The following is a 19,876-nucleotide window of genomic DNA, read 5'->3' on the forward strand; positions in this document are numbered from 1 at the left end:
GAAAGTCTTGTTTTTAGAATCTTCAAGAATCTCTCAATGTGATTTAACTTACAATTTTTTTTTTTTTTTTTTTGAGATGGAGTTTCCTTTCGTTGCCCAGGCTGGAGTGCAGTGGCATGATCTCGGCTCACTGCAACCTCTGCCTCCCGGGTTCAAGCAGTTCTGCTGCCTCAGCCTCCCAAGTAGCTGGGACTACAGGTGCGTGCTACCATGCCCAGCTAATTTTTGTAGTTTTAGTAGAGACAGGCTTTCACCATATTGGCCAGGCTGATCTCGAACTCCTGACCTCAAGTGATCCACCCACCTCGGCCTTCCACAGTGCTGGGATGAGTTCGCCCACTGCCTAGACAGAGCCAGTTTATCAAGACAGAAGAATTGCGATGGTGAAAGAATAATTCACGCAGAGCTGGCTGTGCCAGAGACCGGAGTTTTATTATTACCCAAATCAGTCTCTCAGAAAATGGGGGGGGTCAGAGTTTTTAAGGATAAGTTGGTGAGTAAAATCATGGAGAATCGAAGCTGTTCTCTTCTGCTGAGTCAGTTCCTAGGTGGGGGCCACAGAACTGGTTGGCAGGTCCAGGTGGGGCCATCTGGTTGTTAGAAATGAAAAACCTGGAAAGACATCAAAAAGGCCAATCTTAGGTTCACAATAGTGACATTAACCTTCAAGAGTAATTGGGGAAGTTGCAAATCTTATGACCTCCAGAATAATGGCTGGTAAGAATTCCAGTTCCTCTCATCTTGGCTTAGTGGCCTTTCATTTGTTTTACAAGAATGGTTTAGCCTTTTTGGGAAGGGCTATTTAAACAAACTATACACAAAAATCCTTCCCAAAGCTAGTTTGGCCTATGCCCAGGAATGAACAAGGACAGTTTAGAGGTTAGCAACAAGATGGGGTCAGTTAGGTCTGATATGTCACTCATAGTTTTCTCAGTTTATGATTTTTGCAAAAGCGGTTTCATAGGCACTTTATAAAAATGAACTCATGTCATCCAGCGACCCTATGAGGTAGGTACGGTTATGCTGGAGTGGACACGGAGGCTAAACTGCTTTCCCGTGGCCTCACAGTGGTAAGTGGTGAAACCATGGCTCCAGCCCTGGCAGTCTGGCTCCAGAGAATGTGTTTGGAACCACTATATTCTGCTGCTTGTCCTGGTTCCCTAGGTGGGAGGTTCAGATCCTCTGTTTATGACGCCAAACACAGCTGGCCAGTGCTGGAACGGATGCCACCTGTTCTGTCTCTGAGACTTACCCTTTAACAAGTGTGTTCAGTGCGTTTAGAGCCTGGTGTGCAGTAGCATCGGGTGGCTTGCATCTTCTGGGATGCTCGAGACGGAAAACCTGTAAGTAGCTAACACTGATACTGGCTCCATCCGATTGTATAGTTAGGCTGAGTCCACTTTTATCCCTTGAGTGGTATGAAACTAAAACCCTTTTATTTCATTGATTTGAATATTTGAGTACCTAATGTGGCTCAGGGTAGGTACTTTCTAACCTTGAGGCAATTGAGTAAATGAGCACAATAAACTGTTCAATGTGGAAGAGACAGAAGTGTTTCATTTGATAAGAACTAAAGGAGAGAGGGTTGAGGAAGGCTTTTTGTTTTTTGAGATGTAGTTTCACTTGTCACCCAGGCTGGAGTGCAATGGTGTGATCTCAGACCATTGCACCCACCACCTCCTGGGCTCAAGTGATTCTCCTGCCTCAGCCTCCCGAGTAGCTGCGACTATAGGCTCATGCCACCACACCTGGTTAATTTTTTTTAATAGAGACGGGGTTTCACCAGCTTTGCCAGGCTGGTCTTGAACTCCTGATGTCAGGTAATCTGTGAGGAAGGCTTAAATTAAGAAAGGACACGAGATGATAAAAGAAAGAAAAGGCTAGGCACAGTGGCTCATGCCTGTAAGCCCAATACTTTGGGAGGCTGAGGCAGGAAGATAGCTCAGGAGTTCCAGACCAGCCTGGGCAACATAGTGAGCCCCTGACTGTGTGTGTGTGTGTGTGTGTGTGTGTGTGTAATATGTAAAAAACAGGGAAGAAGGAAGGGGAAAGGCACATAATGAACACTTTGTTTAGGCACAATGCTACATGTCTACACGGTGCCATTTAATCCTCAAAAATGACTGCTTTTCTTTTTACAGCTGAGAGTACAGGAGTGAACATTTTCACATGTAAGAGCAATGTGCTGTGGAAGCCTCTTCAGTAGGAGGTTGGCATGACTTGGTTCCACCGATGCGGTCCCAAAGCAAACTGACTAGATGGGCAGACCAGCCACATACCCTGCTAGCTCCATGTGTGCCAGCATCCACCCTGTCTCTGCCAGGCCTTACCAGGATTATCAGGTTTGAAATTTTGCTAGATCTCAGAAACAGTAAGAAAGTAGGCCAAGGATTTTAGAAAAATCAAAAATTTTAATCTTTACATTAACACGTCAAGACCCCCAGTTGTCTTTGAAAAGATTCCCCCCTCCCCCACCAAAATCTGTAGACCATAAGTCTTGGCCTACACTGACCTGATTTGTAAAACACCTTCCTCTGTGTACTTTTCCCTTCAGCCTCAGGCTCTTGGCTGATTGCTCACAACAGAAGCAGCCCGGCTTTCCTCTGGGAGTCCCAATTTGAAAGCCCACCAGCCCGTAAACCTAGAGTGTACTCGCCACTCCTGGGTCACAGAACTTCGTTCTCCCCAGCTCTCTAACCCAAGGACTCTACAGCCTTTGAGGCCCAACACCCAAGCTCTTCCTTGCAGAAGAGCTGAGATGCTAAGGAGACCATCTGGAGTGTCATAATAAGCCTTTGGGATTTGCTGAGCTCCCACACGCCTGTCTTCAACCACCTGGCCCACTTTCTTCAACCACATTCCACTTTGGAATGCGTGTCTTTAAGGCACCAAGTGATCTTAAGAATGGGGTCTGTTTTTGAATCCAGCAATCCAAGTTCCTATCTCGGTGGGACCCCCCAAAAAAAAAAAAAAAGAAAAGGAAAAAAAAGAAAAAGGATTGGCTCAGCTTCTAATGTAAGGCCTGCCTTTTACACACCAGTTGTGTGTTAGTGACTGCTGGATGCCAGTCCACAGCCCCTCAAACAGCTCACAGTCCCAAACAGGGTGCTCCTACAGGTCCCAGGGTCCCGTTAGTGGAAGAAAGGGAGCTCCAGGAAGTCTTCCTCTAGCCTTCATGACAGGAAGTAGTTAATCCTCTGGGAAATAGACTTGCAGCCCTGGGAAGAAAAGAGTTGTTCCTCCTTGGGGACATACACCATCATCTGGGCAATTTCATCCAGTGTCTCTTCTGTATACAGGAGCTCCTGGCTCAGGAAGGCATCCCGTGCACACAGCCTCACGTGACGGTACTCCAGTGGCAGGAAGGGGATGAAGGAGTCAATCAGGTTTTCCTTCACAAGACGGCTGTGGCCAAAGCCATTGTCTGAAATCAAGACCAAAGTTACATGGAGTCTGACCTAGGACTGAACTTAGCTGGAATTTAGAGGGGGGTGGGGGGTTGCTGTTTGTTTCTTTTAAACAGGGGCTTGCTCAACCAGGCTGGAGTACAGTGGTGCGATCTGGGCTCCTTGCAGCCTCCACCTCCTGGGTTCAAGGGATCCTCCCATCTCAGCCTGTGAGTAACTGGGACCACAGGCGCACACCACACCTGGCTGTTTTTTGTATTTTTTGGAGAGAGGGTTTCACCATGTTGGCCATGCTGGTCTAGATCTCCTGGACTCAAGTTAGCCGCCCGCCTCAGCCTTCCAAAGTGCTGGGACTACAGGTGTGAGCCACCGCACCTGGCCCCAACTGGAGTTTTAAGGTGCCCCCAAACTGAAGGGCTGGGTGAGGTGGGCTCTCTTCTCTCAGCTCTAGGAGTGCTGTCTGCAGTGTGTGTCAAGAACTCTACAGCTGTGTCTCCTTTAGGTAAAGTCTTGAAGTGAGACTCAGAGTCTCAGGCTTCAGAGACCACTGCGCCTGTTGTTGGGGCCCGTGCAAACTCCTCTTCCAAGTATTTCCAGAAAAGGAGTTCAGGCACGTTTCTTGTGCCTACCCAAGGTTGACAATGTGAGATGATTATGGGCTGCCCTCTGTGTTCCCAAGTACCCTATCTACCTCATAAACACACATTCCAACAAACAAACTAATTATCACCAGCTGTGGCTCTCACCAGAGGCATACTGAGTCACTTACTTACCTGTGGTCTCCACAATCTCTGCCTGGAGGTGGGGCTCCAGGTGTTCCATCGTAATTTCTTCCCGGGACCATCCAGCCTTGAGCAACTTTAGGACCACCTCATTGATTATATCGCCCCTGAGATTACTGAAAGAGACAAGAGCTTGTTAACCCATTTCTTTATATTTAGCTTCCATATGTGTTATCTCACCGCTGAAACCAATGCATTGGTGCCTGGAAGAATAGAGGCTGAGGGGCGTGGACCTCTCTCTTCCAGGAGACCTTGTCACAACCTCACAACCTAAAGATCTGCACAGAAGACACTGTCCAGCTTTGCCACCCATTCTCTCTTGTTCCCTTTTGACGCACACTTAGACTGTGCTAAGTGCAGGGAGCATGAAGATGGTAAGATGTGGTTCTTTACTTCTGTGTGGTCTGAGGGGCATCCGTGTATTCGGTTCCAGGACAGTGTGGCAAGCGCTAATGGAGGAGTGAGTGAGTTCTAAGGAGAAGGCTTCAGAGGGAGGACGAGGCTTCTGAGCAAATAAAGAACAATTAGTGACCATCAGACACTTGACAAGGAAGGGATGTGTCCAGGCCTGGGTGCGCCAGAGGAGCATAGGCATGAAAGGTTGGCCAAGGCTAGGGTGAGAAGGCCTTTGTCTGCCATGTACATGGACTTGAGCTTATGGACCATGGAGAAGGGATGGAAAGGAGGATTTAAGAATTAGTTATGGAGGCACAATTGAAAAACCCTGTAACTGATAGATGTGAGAAGTGAAAGGAGGTCATGAAACAACAAGTGTTAGCCTCAAGCTGCTTGCTGTCCCCCTTAACAGAGGTGGAACATGGAAGGGTAGAGATGAAAGCCTGGTTTTACACACATTTGAGTGTTTTTTGCTTGCCTGTGATCTCTCTCAGGTTGTGCTATCACTGGGCAACTAGAATTACGGGTGTGAAGCACAGAAAGCAATTTGGGTTAGAGACAGGAGGGAGAAAGGGGATAGAGAGAGAAGAGCAACCGTAGAGCCACCAGCAGGGAAGCTGGGACAGAGGTGGTGGAGACGTGAACCTCCTCCGTCCTCCCCAGCCCAGGCGTACTTCTCCCCCACCTCACTGAGCTGTCCTCCCTCCCTGGGCTGCAGCCTCTGCCAGCTCCACCAGCTCCTGAAACCGAGGCCTTGCCCAGCTCCACATCAGTGCACTCGCACTTCCCTGTGCTTTCTCTCTCTTTGGAGACGGAGTCTCATTGTGTCACCCAGATTGGAGTACAGTGGTGTGATTTTGGTTCACTGCAGCCTCAACCTCCCCAGGCTCAGCTAATCCTCTCACCTCAACCTCCTAAGTAGCTGAGACTGCAGGTACATGCCACTCTACCCAGATTTGTTTTTTTTTTTTTTTTCTTGAGACGGAGTTTCACTCTTGTTGCCCAGGCTGGAGTGCAGTGGCATGATCTCAGCTCACAGCAGCCTCTGCCTCCTGGATTCAAGAGATTCTCCTGCCTCAGCCTCCCAAGTAGCTGGGATTACAGGCACGTGCCACAATGCCCAGCTAATTTTTGTATTTTTAGTAGAGACAGGGTTTCACCATATTGGCCAGGCTGGTCTTGAACTCCTGCCCTCAGCTGATCTGCTCGCCTCAGCCTCCCAAAGTGCTGGGATGACAGGTGTGCCTGGCGCTATTTAAAAAAATTTTTTTTTGTAGACACAAGGTCTCACTATGTTCCTCAGGCTGGTCTCGAACTCCTAGGCTCAAGTGATCCTCCTACCTCAGCCCCCCTTGCGTTTTCCTCAGGTCCAGTAGAATGAGGTAGGGTAAAGGACAGGGAAGGCAGGTGGCAGGTTAAGGAGTGGGGAACCAGTATCTCCATCTCTTTCCCTCCTTACCCGGCTCTGAAAGCCCCCATGACACCCACCAGTATATTAACTCACATCTTTGCTCATTTAGCCTGTGACCACACCCTGTTGTTCCATGGGGGCTCCTGGGAAGTGAGGGGAGCTGTGTGGTTCTCTCCCTCCCTGCCTCCACCATTGGGTAGACGCTAAAGCTGGGCAGGCATCCTTCCCTGCCATGCAGGTAAGCCCGGACTGCCAAGTTGTCCAACTGGGTGCCTCATCGTAGGGGGAGGTGCCAATGTGTTTTTCACAACCAGAATTTACCAGGGGTTGAGAGCTCCCAGCTGGAGGAGCCCGGCAGGTACAAGGGCCATCTGCAGTGCTTGCTCAAGGTCAGTTGCTCAGCCAGGCCTCCCCCGAGAAGCAGCTCACAACCCTCTTCCACTTGCCGACACTGCCGCTGCTGCAGGAAGGCCTTCCAGGCACATACCTGTGCACACAGGAGCAGCCACCATTGCGTAAGCTGAGGTAAGAGTCTGCTGCCAGGGTGTTGGCCCATCCTGCATTCCCCACAGGAGGCAGGTAGCACTGTTTACCTTGGCAGAGGCTGAAGGCAGGATCTGGGATGCTGTGAAACCCCACAGTGATACTCCCTCACCCCAGCCCAGGGGCACGGACTCCAGGGCCTTCTCCATCCTGTAAGGTGCTGATGCGGGTAAAGAGAGGTCCCATCACATGGGGCAGGAAGCTGGGCCTATTTATTTCTGTAACCCCAGTGCTTTGCACATATCAGGCACACGGCCTTTAGTAAATAAAGGGACATCTCTGCACATGTGTCTGCACCATCTCCACCCTTCTCAAGCTCTCCTGTTTTGTCTCACAGCCAAAGTCCCTTTTCTTCCACCACTTTACAGGCTTTAATCTCACCCACCGACCCATAACCTGGGGCCCCTCTCTATGCGCCACCCCTCCCGTCTTCAGGGTCGCCACTCCAGCACCAGCATTCTACCTTCAGACAGACAGTCTTCCCGGAGCACCTCAATTCCCTTCCACAGCCGCCTGCATCACTGGGAAGTCTGGAGGAGCCAGAAGGCACCTCTCCCAACCAGCCCTCTCCCCTGCCTCCAGCCCCTGCCAGGGCTGATCTCACCAGCCTTATCCCTAAGACCCCAAAGGAAGGGGACTTAAGGCCTCACCAGAGAGAACTGGTGGTTACTGATAACAAACCCCATGCTAACTGCTCTGTCTTTCCTAAAGAACAGACATAGACTCGATCATCTCTTTGAGCCTTAGTGTCCTCATTTATAAAGTAAGGACTGGACCAATCTAAGCTGTCCTCTCGTTAGTCAACAGGCAGCCAACAGACACGGGGCTGGGGCGCAAGGCCCACGACTCCACGAATAATTTATATTTGTGTAGTTCTATAATTTTTCAAAGTCCTTTCTTTCCTTTTCCTGACAACAGCACAAAGGAAACAGGCTTTAACTACCCTAGTCACTTTGCAGCTCCCATGAGAACAGGGCAGCAGCTCCGATCGCAGAGTTCCACGTTCCTGTCCTGCCGTGTGAGCCCATTCTTGCAGCCTTCTATATTTGGCAGAAGTGGGCAAAGTAATGTTACTTTTCTGATGCCCAGCCACCGGCCCCGATTCCCTGGCCCGGATGAAGGACAGGCTCTGAGCACCACACTCAACTCCCTGCTTCAGCTCCCACCTCCTCTCTCCTGCCACCAGGGGGAGGCCAGCAAAACCACTGGCGACTCACTTCAAATGGCAGGTTTAGGATTTATTTCAGAATTAAACTGCTGCTCTTCCTACAGTGTGACTTGGTCACTCTAGCAGTTTGAATCAGCTGTGCTTTTCTCTCATGCTCTAGAATCCTTATTACAAGGGATGATTAATTGAAGCTCATTATAGAGATCAAGTCCAGAAACTCCAATGTCAACACAGTGTCTCCTCCCAGCCATCGCCGGACTAGGAATGGATCACATTTCTGTTCATGTTCTATTTGAGAGGATTTGATCATATAGCTGTGTCTGTTGCAAAGGAGGCTGGGAAATGTAGTGTAGCACTGTGCCTGGTTACAACCGTATTACTGTGTAAAGAGAGAGATTTTGTTTTTTTGTTGTTTGGCTTTTGTTTTGAGACAGGGTCTTGTTCTGTTGCCTAAGTTGGAGTGCAGTGGTGCAAACATGGCTCACTGCAGCCTCAACCTCCCATGTGGCTGGGATCACAGGAACACATCACCATGCCTGGCTAATTTTGTGATTTTTTGTAGAGATGGGGGTCTTACTTTGTTGCCCAGGCTGGTCTTGAACTCCTGGGCTCAAGTGATCGTCCCACCTTGGCCTCCCAAAGCTCTGGGATTACAGATGTTAGCCATCACACCCAGTCAGAGAGAGCAGATTTGGGTGAATAGCTAGAGGCCCTCGGATGCGAACAGACCAGCATGCTTGAGAAATTAAGGTTGGTGGGGCTGGCACACACCAGCTGAGAGATTAGGAGATGAGTCAGGGAGGGAGGCTGGATCAGATCAGCGTTGGAAGCCAGAGAAAAGAGTATGGACTGTATTCTAAATGCTATGACAGTAGGTGGAAGCTGCAGTCAGCTGAGATCACGCCACTGCACTCCAGCCTGGGTGACAGAGCGAGACTCTGTCTCAAAAAACAACAGGCTGGGCCGGGCGCGGTGGCTCACGCCTGTAATCCCAGCTGTCAGGGAGGCAGAGGCAGGAGGATAGCTTGAGCCCAGTTCAAGACCTGCCTGGGTAATATAGCGAGACCCCGTTCTCCACAAAAAAGGAAAAAAAAAAAAAGACAAAAAAAAGAAAAAAACAGGCTGACTACCTGAGAACCTCAGAGGTTGAGAGGCTGCCACCCTGGACAGCCTGGGGACAGACTGTCAGCCCAGCCCTCGGCTGGAGGGGGACCTCTGGCTCGTAAAGGCTGGGCACAGGCCCACACCAGAGCCACTAGAACCCAAGGCCACATCTTTTTAATCTGTCCTTTACATCCTTGTCAGTTACACATCCTCCTCCCTGGAGCTCAAAGGCTCCTGGGAGACCTCCCCACCCTGCTGTGGCATGGAGGAGTCTTGCAGACGGCTTTCCCGCAGGCCCCGCCCCATGCCGCCCACAATCACGTGGCCTCGGACAGTCCACCGAGGCTGGGTCATGGGGAGAAAGGCCAGGCGGCTGGTGAGGGGCTGGAGGGTGCTGCCGTCGGGTCGACGGCCAAAATACTACAAAGGCTAACATTTGCCTAGAGACTGCAAGGTCACCGGGTCGCATTAGGCAATCATGGCCCAGGTGAGGTTTTATAAGCTGAGAAGTGGGTGGGAGAGTCTGTGTGGCTGGCACCACCTGAAGCCAGGAGACCCCTGACGGGGAAAGGGAGGAGGAAGACACTCAGTGCAAGAGAGATCCCTGTGGAAGCGAAAGGGAGGCCTGAGGCTGGGTCACCACGCTTCGCTCCGTGCCGTGGGAAGGACTGGCTTCCACATCGGTGGTTCAGAGGGTCCCCTGACTCCCCAACCCAGGGCTCAAGGGGAGAAACCACAGAGCACCCAGGTGACTCCTCTGTTTGGGCTCATATGCATGTTGCAGCCTCCACCTGACTCCCTATAACAGGAGGAGAGGTGAGCCCAGCTGCCTCCGAAGGTGGGAAATAAACAGTACAGAACGTGGGGATAAAAACTAATTAGAAGAATGTACTGTCCTCACCTCCTGGTTCTGGGCACTCAAATCATGCAAGAGAGCTCTCTCTTAAAAGTCACCCAGGCCGGGCGCGGTGGCTCAAGCCTGTAATCCCAGCACTTTGGGAGGCCGAGACGGGCAGATCACGAGGTCAGGAGATCGAGACCATCCTGGCTAACACGGTGAAACCCCGTCTCTACTAAAAAATACAAAAAAAAACTAGCCGGGCGAGGTGGCGGGCGCCTGTAGTCCCGGCTACTCGGGAGGCTGAGGCAGGAGAATGGCGGGAACCCGGGAGGCGGAGCTTGAAGTGAGCTGAGATCCGGCCACAGCACTCCAGCCTGGGTGACAGAGCGAGACTCCGTCTCAAAAAAAAAAAAAAAAAAAAAAAAAAAAAAAGTCACCCTGGGCGCCCCACTCCCCTCCCACTTCGCAATGCATTCTAAGTCTCCACAGCTTCACCTACAGACCAGGAGGGCTGCCTGCCACCACACAGAAATCCCAAGTCAGCAATGGTTTAAACCTGTTTCACTTTTTTTTTTTTTTTTACAGACAGAGTCTCTCTCGTTGCCCAGGTTAGAGTGCAATGGCATGGTCTCAGCTCACTGCAACCTCTGCCTCCCAGGTTCAGGTGATTCTCCTGCCTCAGCCTCCCTAGTAGCTGGGATTCCAGGCGCCTGCCACTACACCCAGCTAATTTTTGTATTTTTAGTAGAAACAGGCTGGTCTGGAACTCCTGACCTCAGGTGATCCACCCGCCTCAGCCTCCCAAAGTGCTGGGATTATAGGCGTGAGCCACCGCACCTGGCCCGTTTCAGTTCTTCTTGTGAATCCACACTGAAACAAGATGTGCCCTCCACAGCTCACCCCTTCACCCCTCCACACTCCCCAAGCTAGGATGAAAATCAGCATCTCCCCACCAACTTCCCCATCCTCACAAAGTGCACCCTGCAGCTTGGGAAAACCCCCCAGCAAGCAAGTGCTGGCCTGGGGAAGGCGAGGCCGGAGTGGAGTTGGGAAGAAAGCACTTGGTTTGACTCCTACCGAGGCTCGAGCTATTGTGAAGCCTTCGAATTGGGTCAACAAGGACCCAAACTCAACTTGTAACAGACGCAGGACTCCCCCAGTTGGAGCCTCTGCAAAAAGATGAGGTTGGACAAGTTATTTCTAAGTTGTCTTCCCGCAAAGACATGTCAACAAAAGTACAGGACCCACAGTGCCGTGATTCAGTGACTGGGTCCTGCGTGGCAGTGTCACAACTGAACTACAGGTACTCAGAGGAAGCATGGGTTTCTCTCAACCCGTATGCCCTGGATTTTAAGCCAGTGATGACTTCTCATGATTGGAGCAGAAATAGACCTTCCAAGGCTGGAGGAAGAAATGGCCATGTTGGACTTGATGGGAGACTATGCCGTTCTCTAACCAGGCTTGCCTTGGGAATTTGTTTCAAAAAATCTGTCACCCAGATTGGAGTGCAGTGGCCCGATCTCAGCTCACTGCAACCCCCACCTCCTGGGTTCAAGCGATTCTCCCACCTCAGCCTCCCAAATATCTGGGACCACACGTCACCACGCCCAGCTAATTTTTGTACTTTTTGTAGAGATAGGGTTTCGCTGTGTTGCCCAGGCTGGTCTTGAACTCCTGGACTCAAGGGACCCGGCCACCTTGGCCTCCCAAAGTGCTGGGATTACAGGTGTGAGCCATCACAGCTGGCTGCTGCTTTCTGTACCAGAGTTTGTGCTGTTTTTTCTTGAGGAAAAGGTTCTGAACCTGGGGGCGTATGGAAGCCTCCACTGCCAGCTAGTATCTTCCCCTCCCCCAGCCCTCCTGACTACTGTTCCCCAGAACCCACCTGAGAAACAGAAAGATAGTCCATGTAAACTCGGCCCTGTGGCCCTCAGGGGCCCGGCGTTCTAAGTGTGGCTCAAGGACCTCCAGCAGCCCTGGGTGTAGCTTCTCAGCCTCATCGAAGATGAACAGGGTCTGGTGGCAGAGCTGCTGCGTCTCCCGGATCTGGCCCATCAGCTGCTCCTGCACGGGATATAGGGAGCAGCTGGGGAACTGGCGACTCCTTCCGCCTCTGGCCTTGAGGGCGTGGTTTCCCCTGGGCATGTGCAATGGACTCCTTGGGGCTGGGTTTCACCCCCTCGAACCTATCAAATCCAAGCTCTGGGGGAAGGCCTAGGACATTTGCATCTGACCAGCTCTCAGGTGATTCTCAAGCACCCTGAGGGTTGAAAGCTAAACAAGGTGAAGCCAGCCTGGGGACTAGGAAAGAGCCTAGAAAGGAGTGGGGAGAAGCCCTTCTGCCCTTGAGAAGGGGCCCCTGCTCCAGCCCTGCTTTCTCCTCTCCAGGACTAGGTCCCATCCCCGAGCTAATAATGTCCACACTGCCTGCAAAATTTCATTACTTCTACAACAAAAAAATCCAGGCGCAACTTCCCTGTTTAAGCTCGGGGTCTATTCCCAGGGGGTGGGTAGGAGTTGGGCTTTAACACAGGGGTGATGGGCAAGAAGAGGCTCATGTGCCTAGAGGCAGTCACAGTCCCCTGCCCTGAACTCCCGGGTGCACAGCGCCCACGGGCACCCTGGCTGGGCCGAGATCTCAGGGGGGAAGCCTGCTGAAGGACTCACTGGGCCCAACCAACATCCGACTTCGCTCCTGCAAGGGGCTGCGGAGGGTTCTTTGTCCCAGGCAAGATAGTAAACCCTCAAGTGAAAAGATGGTTCTTTGCAATGTTCATCAAAATGGGCAGGGAATATATTATTCAGGCCCAGCTCCCACCCCAGAGCCTACACTCCTGTCTACTGGGTGCACCTGTGTGGGGGAAAGTGTGAGGTGTAGGGCTGTGCACATGCCAGTTTTCAGAGCGGGGAAGCTGGGGCTGCAGCAGTTTTGCCACAGTCTAAGCCAAATAGTTCTTCCTGGAGAGGCCAGCTCAGCCTGCCCCTGCCCTCCAAAGCCATATGGAAACTGCCAGGAGACGTGGGCAGTCCCTGTCCTCAGACACTGACATAATCTTCCCAGGTGAACACATTCCAGATACCAGAACAGAAAGCCAAAGACAGGTGCAGTCATTTCTGTCCGGCTCTTCTGGTATGTTTTCAATACTACATGGCTGAATTAGTAGAAGAAACCCAAACGGCAGAACAGCCAAGGAAATTTCTGTCCATCCACTTGCTGTTATATAATAAGCCGATACGGGAAGACGTGGAAAATCATATAAGATAGGATAGGCCTGTTTTTTTTTTTTGAGACGGAGTCTCACTCTGTCGTGCAGTGGTGCGATCTCGGCTCACTGCAAGCTCCACCCCCTGGGTTCACGCCATTCTCCTGCCTCAGCCTCCCCAGCAGCTGGGACTACAGGCGCCCGCCACCACGCCCGGCTAATTTTTTGTATTTTTAGTAGAGACGGGGTTTCACCGTCTTAGCCAGGATGGTCTCGATCTTCTGACCTTGTGATCTGCCCACCTTAGCCTCCCAAAGTGTTGGGATTACAGGCGTGAGCCACTGCGCCCGGCCAATAGACCCGTTTTTTAAAAAGGCAGGATATGCCACTCTCTGTCCAATGTAGTTACAATGACAGCCTGGGGAAACGTTCCGCACCAAAGGCAGCACATAAAATGCTAACTCTCCTTAGTTGACAAGGGTGTGCCCATGTGGACAGTCCGATAGTTTTTGCTTTTCTCTGTTCTACACTGCCTGTGACATTTCAATACTTCTACAACAAAAATCAACATGCAGCGTCCCTGCTTAAGTGCAGCGTCCAGCCTCTCGAGTGTGACTATTCGGGGGACAGAGCAGTGGGGGGTGTTTGGAACACCAGTCCCCACCAGATGCTCAGGGCCTCCGTGAGGAGTGGACCGAGTGAGTGGCTCTGTCACAGGTTCTGCCACCTGTCCCCACCTCCCCAGGCTTCTCCAGAGCCCACTTCCTTGCAAGGAAGGGCTGGCAGAAGGGTCTTCCTCCCAGCACAGAGGCCTCACCCCAGCCCTGGTCGGCCTCACCTTGTACAGGTCCACATATTTGCGGTGAGGAAAGTGGAACGTGGCGATGAACATCCTGACACAGTCACTCATCAGCCCATCCCGATACAGGTTCTCCACCAGCATCCGTGCCACGAAGTTCTTGCCTGTGCCAGACCAGCCGTGGAACGACAGAGCAAGGGCCTTGTCTGGCTGGGGCGTCTCTAAGTAGCCCCTCACTGTTCTTAGGACCAGCTGCCGGACCAAATGCTGGCCATGCAGCCGCACGTTCAGGTCCCACTCTAAGCCTAAGGACGAGAAAGAGGCAGTCACAGCAAAAGGCACACAGAGGCGCATCCACCACAGCAGCCAGCAGCCCGGAAACCAAGCAACTCTGAATCTCTCTTGGTTGGGATCAGTTACTCCTCCTGTTTGGCATAATAAGCAGACAGAAGGCAGACTTTGTAGCAGAAGGGATGCAAGGACTACTTTCTTTCCTTTTTCTTTTTTGAGAGGAAGTCTTGCTCTGTCACCCAGGCTAGAGTGCAGTGGTGCAATCTCGGCTCCGCCTCCCTGGTTCAAGCGATTCTCCTGCCTCAGTCTCCTGAATGGCTGGGATTACAGGTGCCCGCCACCATGCCCGGCTAACTTTTGTATTTTTAGTAGAGATGGGGTTCACCGTGTTGGCTAGGCTGGTCTGGAACTCCTGACCTCGTGATCCGCCCGCCACGTCCTCCCGAAGTGCTGGGATTACAGGCGTGAACCACCATGCCTGGCCTCAAGGACTACTTTTTGAAGAGTTTGGGAAATAAAGATGGGACTTAGGGAGACAGAGGAATCACCCTTCCTGAAGATCCTGCACATACCCAGAGCAGTTGGCACAGACCTGTCTAGGGAGGAATCCTGTCCCCCATGTCCTGAGGCTGCTCCCATCCCTTGGTTTCAGGGCTCCCTGTTTCATGCAGAAGCTTGATTTTATTCATTCTCATTCAATTCAGCCGACACTTGTTGAGAGCAGCTCCAGTGTGCAAAGCCCTCCGCTAGGCCTAACTTCCTCTCAGACCTGAGGTTGTAGGATTTGGAGATGGGGCTACCAGGAGCCACAGTGGAGGCAGGGAGGGTGTGCTGCCAGCTGTGGGTGAGCACTCCAAATCCAGGATCAATTGGTTGAACACCTCAAGCCAGCCCAGAGCGTGTATTCTGGAGCCTTGGGAGGTCAAGGTCTATGATAAAACGTTGAGGGTATCACACATTGCTCCAAAAGTAGTAGTGACATAGAAGAAAATTAACATTTGCTGTTTTCTCTGTATTCAGAACTGGGCTAAGTGTTTTACGTTTAGTCTTCACAATTCTGCAAGGCAGGCATTATTATTCCCATTTAAAGCTGAAGAAACTGGCTGGGCGAGGTGGCTCACGCCTGTAATCCCAGCACTTTGGGAGGCCGAGGTGGGTGGATCACCTGAGGTCAGGAGTTCGAGATCAGCCTGGTCAATGTGGCAAAACCCCATCTCTACTAAAAATACAAAAATGAGCCAAGCATGGTGGCGTGCGCCTATAATCCCAGCTACTTGGGAGGCTGAGGGAAGAGAATCGCTTGAATCTGGGAGGCGGAGGTTGCAGTGAGCCGAGATCACGCCACCGCACTCCAGCCTGGGTGACAGAGACTGACTTGGTCTCAAAATAAATAAATAAAAGAAATAAAATAAAATACAGCTGAGGAAATGGACACTTGGGAAGGACTCTGCCAGCAAGGAAGAGGCAAGACTAGGAATCCAGTGGAGGAGTCTCTGATTCCCCGGCCACAACAATTTGGATATCCAGGCCTTTGTCGAACAGGCATGTTGAGGGCACAACGTAGTTGAGGGCAGAAAGTAACTCGCTAATTGCCACCTAGGGTCTTATCCAAGTCAGCAGTGATCCAAATTCAGACTTCCTGACCTGTATGTACTCCTATCTTCTGTCCTGAGCCAGACTGTGTCCCTAAAAACACTGTGTTATTGGCATTTTGGCCAATTAAGTGACCTAAATATCTAAGGTGGGCCTCATTTATGGAGACTGAAGGAGCTGGGATCAGAACTCTGGGTAAGAAATTGCTCCTGGGGAAAAGAGAGGAAGCTTTTGCAAATGTCTGAATAGGTTTCAGAACATGGGGCCAAAGATGACCTTGTGAGAATGAAAATGCAAATCAACTGCAATATGCAAATCAAGTCACCCAAACTAATTAGAAAATACTGGTTGCCGGGTGCAGTGGCTCACACCTGTAATCCCAGCACTTTGGGAGGCCGAGGTGGGCAGATCACAAGGTCAGGAGTTCAAGACCAGCCTGGCCAACATGGTGAAACCACGTCTCTACTAAAACTACAGAAATTAGCCGGACGTGGTGGTGGGCACCTGTAATCCCAGCTACTCGGGAGGCTGAGGCAGGAAAATTGCTTGAACCCGGGAGGCAGAGGGTGCAGTAAGCTGAGATCGCACCACTGCACTCCAGTGTGGATGCAAAGCAAGACTCTGTCTCAAAAAAAAAAAAAAAAAAAAAAAGAAAGGGACACTTGTAATCATAACCCAGAATTTCTGATCAGTTCTCTCACTGGATAGTTCCAGCCCCTCTGAGAGGTCCCTGTTTCTGTTTAGAGTGAAACAAGGTGCTCTGGGCCTGACTCTCCTAGAGATCAAAGGAGATGTTGGATTATAAGTTAATCCCTTTGAAACTCTTAGCACAGTGCCTGGTATGTATAACAGATATTAGGTATTCTCTTCTCCTTGGAAACGCTCTCAGGGATGCGGGAGGACATGGTGGGGGTAGCTGACAAATGAGCAGAGGAAAACCTGTTTAGACAGGGGACACACGGTGGTAATGATGGGCCTGTTCCCTCCTCCCAGCTTAGCTGAGTGTGATGTGTTCATGGCATTCCCATGGATCCTCAAGATGCACGAAACAGCTCAGTTTGCCTGGGCTATTAAGCTAGAGGCTAAAAAGGGGCTTCCCTGACTCTCAAGCATTTGGTACTCCTTCAAAACCTCAGACTGTGGCAGAAGTTCCTGCTTGTGGGGAGGTTGGACAGGATGACGAAAGGTCCCTTGCATCTAACCATTTCCCCCGGACTGCGTCCCCTCCCCACAGATCCCTAGTCCCTTGAAGCCATGCGAGGTCCAACCTGTAAAGTTGTTGGAGATTCTGCAATCCCCACCGGGGCAGCAGTCTTGGAAGCTGCAGTACCACGTGGTCAGGAGATCCAAGTACCGCTGGCCCAACAGGGGAAGGCGCCAGCCTGGAAAAGGAAGAGCTGTGAGACCGAGAGGAGACCATCCGGAGCTCGACAGTGATGCGGCAACGTTGCCACACAATTTGTCAGGGACAGAGCGACACCCAGAACTCAGATTCCAACTGCCAGCCCCAGCTCAGCCCACTGTCGGTCCTCAAGCCCTGCGTCCAAAAGCAGCAAGGGAGACGGCAGTCACCAGGCATGTCCACAGCGGACGTTCCCTAGAGCTGTCAAGAGCAGCACCTTCGAATAACGCCAGGGTGGGCTGGGAGACGGCACAGGCGGTGCAAGCGAGTCTGGAAAGCGCGGGGATGAGGGGCGGCAGGGGACAGGCAGCCAGGCCGCAGGGGGCGGCACCGGGGATGCGAGTGGGGCCGGAGCGGTGATGGGGCTCCCTGCTCCGCGGAGGCTGCCCCCGCCTACAGCCGGTACCGGCGGCTGAGCGGAGCAGAACTGCGGGCCCTGACGTCGCCCGGGGCAGGAGCGAGGCGACCACAGCCGCGCCCGGATCGCACTCTGCTCCGCAGCGAACGGCGGGCCGCGGGGACGGGGTCTTACCCAGGGGCCTCGCGGCTGCCTCCTCGTCCTCGTCACAGTCGTCCGGCCACACCTGGCAGCTGAAGAGCGTCCAGTACCGCTTGGAGAGGGCGCCGGCCGCCCTGAGCTGCTCCTGCAGGCGCTGGAAGCCCGGCCAGGCCCAGGCCGAGCCCGGCTCGTCGGTTCCCTCCCACGGCCTGGAGGTGCCGCGGGGCTCAGGCGCGCCCGGGAGCAGCAGCAGCAGCAGCAGCAACAGGAGAAAGAGCCAAAGCTGGCGCCACGAGCCGCGAAGCATGGCCGGCCCCAAGCTGCGGGACCCTCTGGCTGCCGGCCTAGCCAGGCTCCCTTAAGCCGGGGGCTGTCGGGCGGGGACCGCACTTCCGAGGCGGGAGTGAACCCGGGATTGGTGTTGCTCTGGCGACCGGCGGGCCGGGCTGAGTGCGCACTGGCAGCCTCCGTACACGTGACCCAGGCGGGAACCCGAAACCCTGGCGGGGGTCCTAAGAGGCAGTCCGGAGACTGACTTCAGGCAAGGTGCAACTAACTGGCTTCCTGGAAGCAGTTTATTCTGGGTCGTGATTGTGGTTGCAAAGGTGAAATCAGGCTTTGAAATGGCCACTGTCAATCACTCGGCTAGGACTTTCGGACGGACCTGGTGGCCCATCAGAGGCCTACCGAATAAGGACACTCCTGCTCTGCCTCGCGTTTGCAGATCAACTTCTCGCCAACCTGTTAGAGGAAGCCGGGACACCGTCTCAGCCAGGAGCATTAGGCAGGCCAGGAGAGTCAGCTGAGTGAAGAGGCCCTGGAAAGAAGGGCGCAGCTGGGTGCCTGTCTGGCCGAGGTTGCCCTGGCTCCTCCGCAGAGGGAAATGAAACCGCAGCAAAACACCAGCAGGTTTCCACAGTTTGGGAGTCCACGAAAAGCAAGAGGAAGCTGATTGACGGGCCCCAGTCTGGAAGTGTTTGGATTTTGGAAACCCCCCGAGTCACGGGTAAATCATAAGGCGTCATGTCAATGTAATTATATCTCATAAAAAGGTGAAGTACTGTGTGCACTTTCTTGACTAGGTTTGCAACTTTCAAGTGCTGGGACTGAGTAGCCCATCCGACACCACTGGCAAAAGACTACAGGGCCTCTTTCCCTCAGCGCTGTCTTCTCCACAGCGAGCAGCTTGGAACAAGGCTGTTAGATTTCAGAAGAGCTTAATGCATTGTTTAAAATCACCTGGCTTACTTCAGCCAATGGCCAAAAAGCCATCTTGTCTTAGGAGAAAACTGCTGTCTAGAGAGATCAGAGGACTTGGCTAATGTCGTATGTTTAGTGGCTTTGAGGGTGGGCCCTCCAGACAGCAAGGTGAATCTGAGCACCATGTGTCACAAATGTCACAGGCAACTTGACTCATCTCTTCACCCCCGTCTCTTAGATCACACCCAGTGCCAGGTCTGCTCCATTCTCAGCAGCACACCAAATTTGCGCCTTTCATTCAAACAGCTACAGAAACTAGACAAGCACCTTTGCTAGGACACAAGGTTGAGATGAAAAGTAAAATGTTCGTAGTGTCTCAGCCATTCGGTGTGATGTCAAAAACTTTTCAGAGAAGCAGCCATGGCACCAGCCCAGCACTGTGTACATTAAGCTTGTGGAGTCCACCAGAGACAATTAACAGCACATACACCACAGTGCTTACTGGAAAACCAAACAAATTAGGCCGGGTGCGGTGGCTTAGGCTTGTAATCCTAGCACTTTAGAAGGCCGAGGAGGGCGGATCACCCGAAATCAGGAGTTCGAGACCAGCCTGGCCAACATGGCGAAACCCAGTCTCTACTAAAAATACAAAAATTAGCGGAGTGTGATGGCGCGCATCTGTAATCCCCGCTACTCAGGAGGCTGAGGCAGGAGAATGGCTTGAATCCAGGGCGCGGAGGTTGCAGTGAGCCAAGATCGTGCCACTGCACTCCAGCCTGGGTGACAGCACAAGACTCCATCTCAAAAAAAAAAAAAATTAACTCACTCAACAAATGTCGCTTCAGTCTGAATGGCAGTCTATCATAGTGATTACCATTTTCTATTTGTGCAACCCTGTGTGTTACTGAACGGTCCCATGCCTGTTTCCTCACCTATAAAAAGGGATAATAAAATAGTCCCCTCATAGGGCTGCTGTGAAGATTAAATGAGCTCATTCAATGAGCACATCATCAACACTCAATATGTGGCCACTTTTATTTTTGTATCTACCCAGCCCTGGAGGAGGCTCTGGGTGGTCTACACAGGAGGTGAGGATGGCTTTAGTTAATACTGGTGAAGTTTATAAGTGAATTTATGGTGAAAAAATTAATAGTAACAATTGTTTATTAAAACAATCCAAGTTTTAAGATTTTGTGGAAACAATTATCTTTGCTTGGAACTTTCGTGTAGGGCTACC

At 51.9% G+C, this 19,876-nt stretch overlaps 1 protein-coding gene across 2 annotated transcripts; it reads right to left on the minus strand.

Annotated features, from left to right (window-relative positions):
- Window positions 1–426: 426 nt before the first annotated feature.
- TOR3A (torsin family 3 member A) lies at window positions 427–18,485 on the minus strand. Of its 2 annotated transcripts, XM_050783458.1 has the most exons (7): window positions 17,473–18,485; window positions 16,807–16,920; window positions 13,694–13,959; window positions 11,538–11,716; window positions 4,181–4,305; window positions 3,256–3,424; window positions 427–612 (listed from the first exon to the last, which is right to left on the minus strand). In XM_050783458.1, exons 1-7 carry the CDS (start codon window positions 17,744–17,746, stop codon window positions 504–506), a joined length of 1,236 nt encoding a protein of 411 aa, XP_050639415.1. In that variant the 5' UTR covers window positions 17,747–18,485; the 3' UTR covers window positions 427–503. The 2 variants fall into 2 exon arrangements, with proteins under 2 accessions (XP_050639415.1, XP_050639423.1); XM_050783466.1 differs by lacking the exon at window positions 427–612 and having other exon boundaries at window positions 2,392–3,424.
- Window positions 18,486–19,876: the final 1,391 nt, after the last annotated feature.

This window comes from Macaca thibetana, chromosome 1, assembly GCF_024542745.1.
Source record: "Macaca thibetana thibetana isolate TM-01 chromosome 1, ASM2454274v1, whole genome shotgun sequence".
In the NCBI taxonomy this organism is placed as follows: Eukaryota; Metazoa; Chordata; class Mammalia; order Primates; family Cercopithecidae; genus Macaca; species Macaca thibetana.

Bases quoted from the DNA above. Each gene is read 5' to 3' on its own strand.
- TOR3A (XM_050783458.1), bottom strand. From the start codon at position 17,746: ATGCTTCGCGGCTCGTGGCGCCAGCTTTGGCTCTTTCTCCTGTTGCTG. The intron at 11,717-13,693 runs GTGAGGCCGACC...TATCCCGTGCAG, and splicing joins AATATGTGGACCTGTACAAG to GAGCAGCTGATGGGCCAGAT. The intron at 4,306-11,537 runs GTGGGTTCTGGG...TGTCTCTTTCAG, and splicing joins ACTATCTTTCTGTTTCTCAG to TAATCTCAGGGGCGATATAA.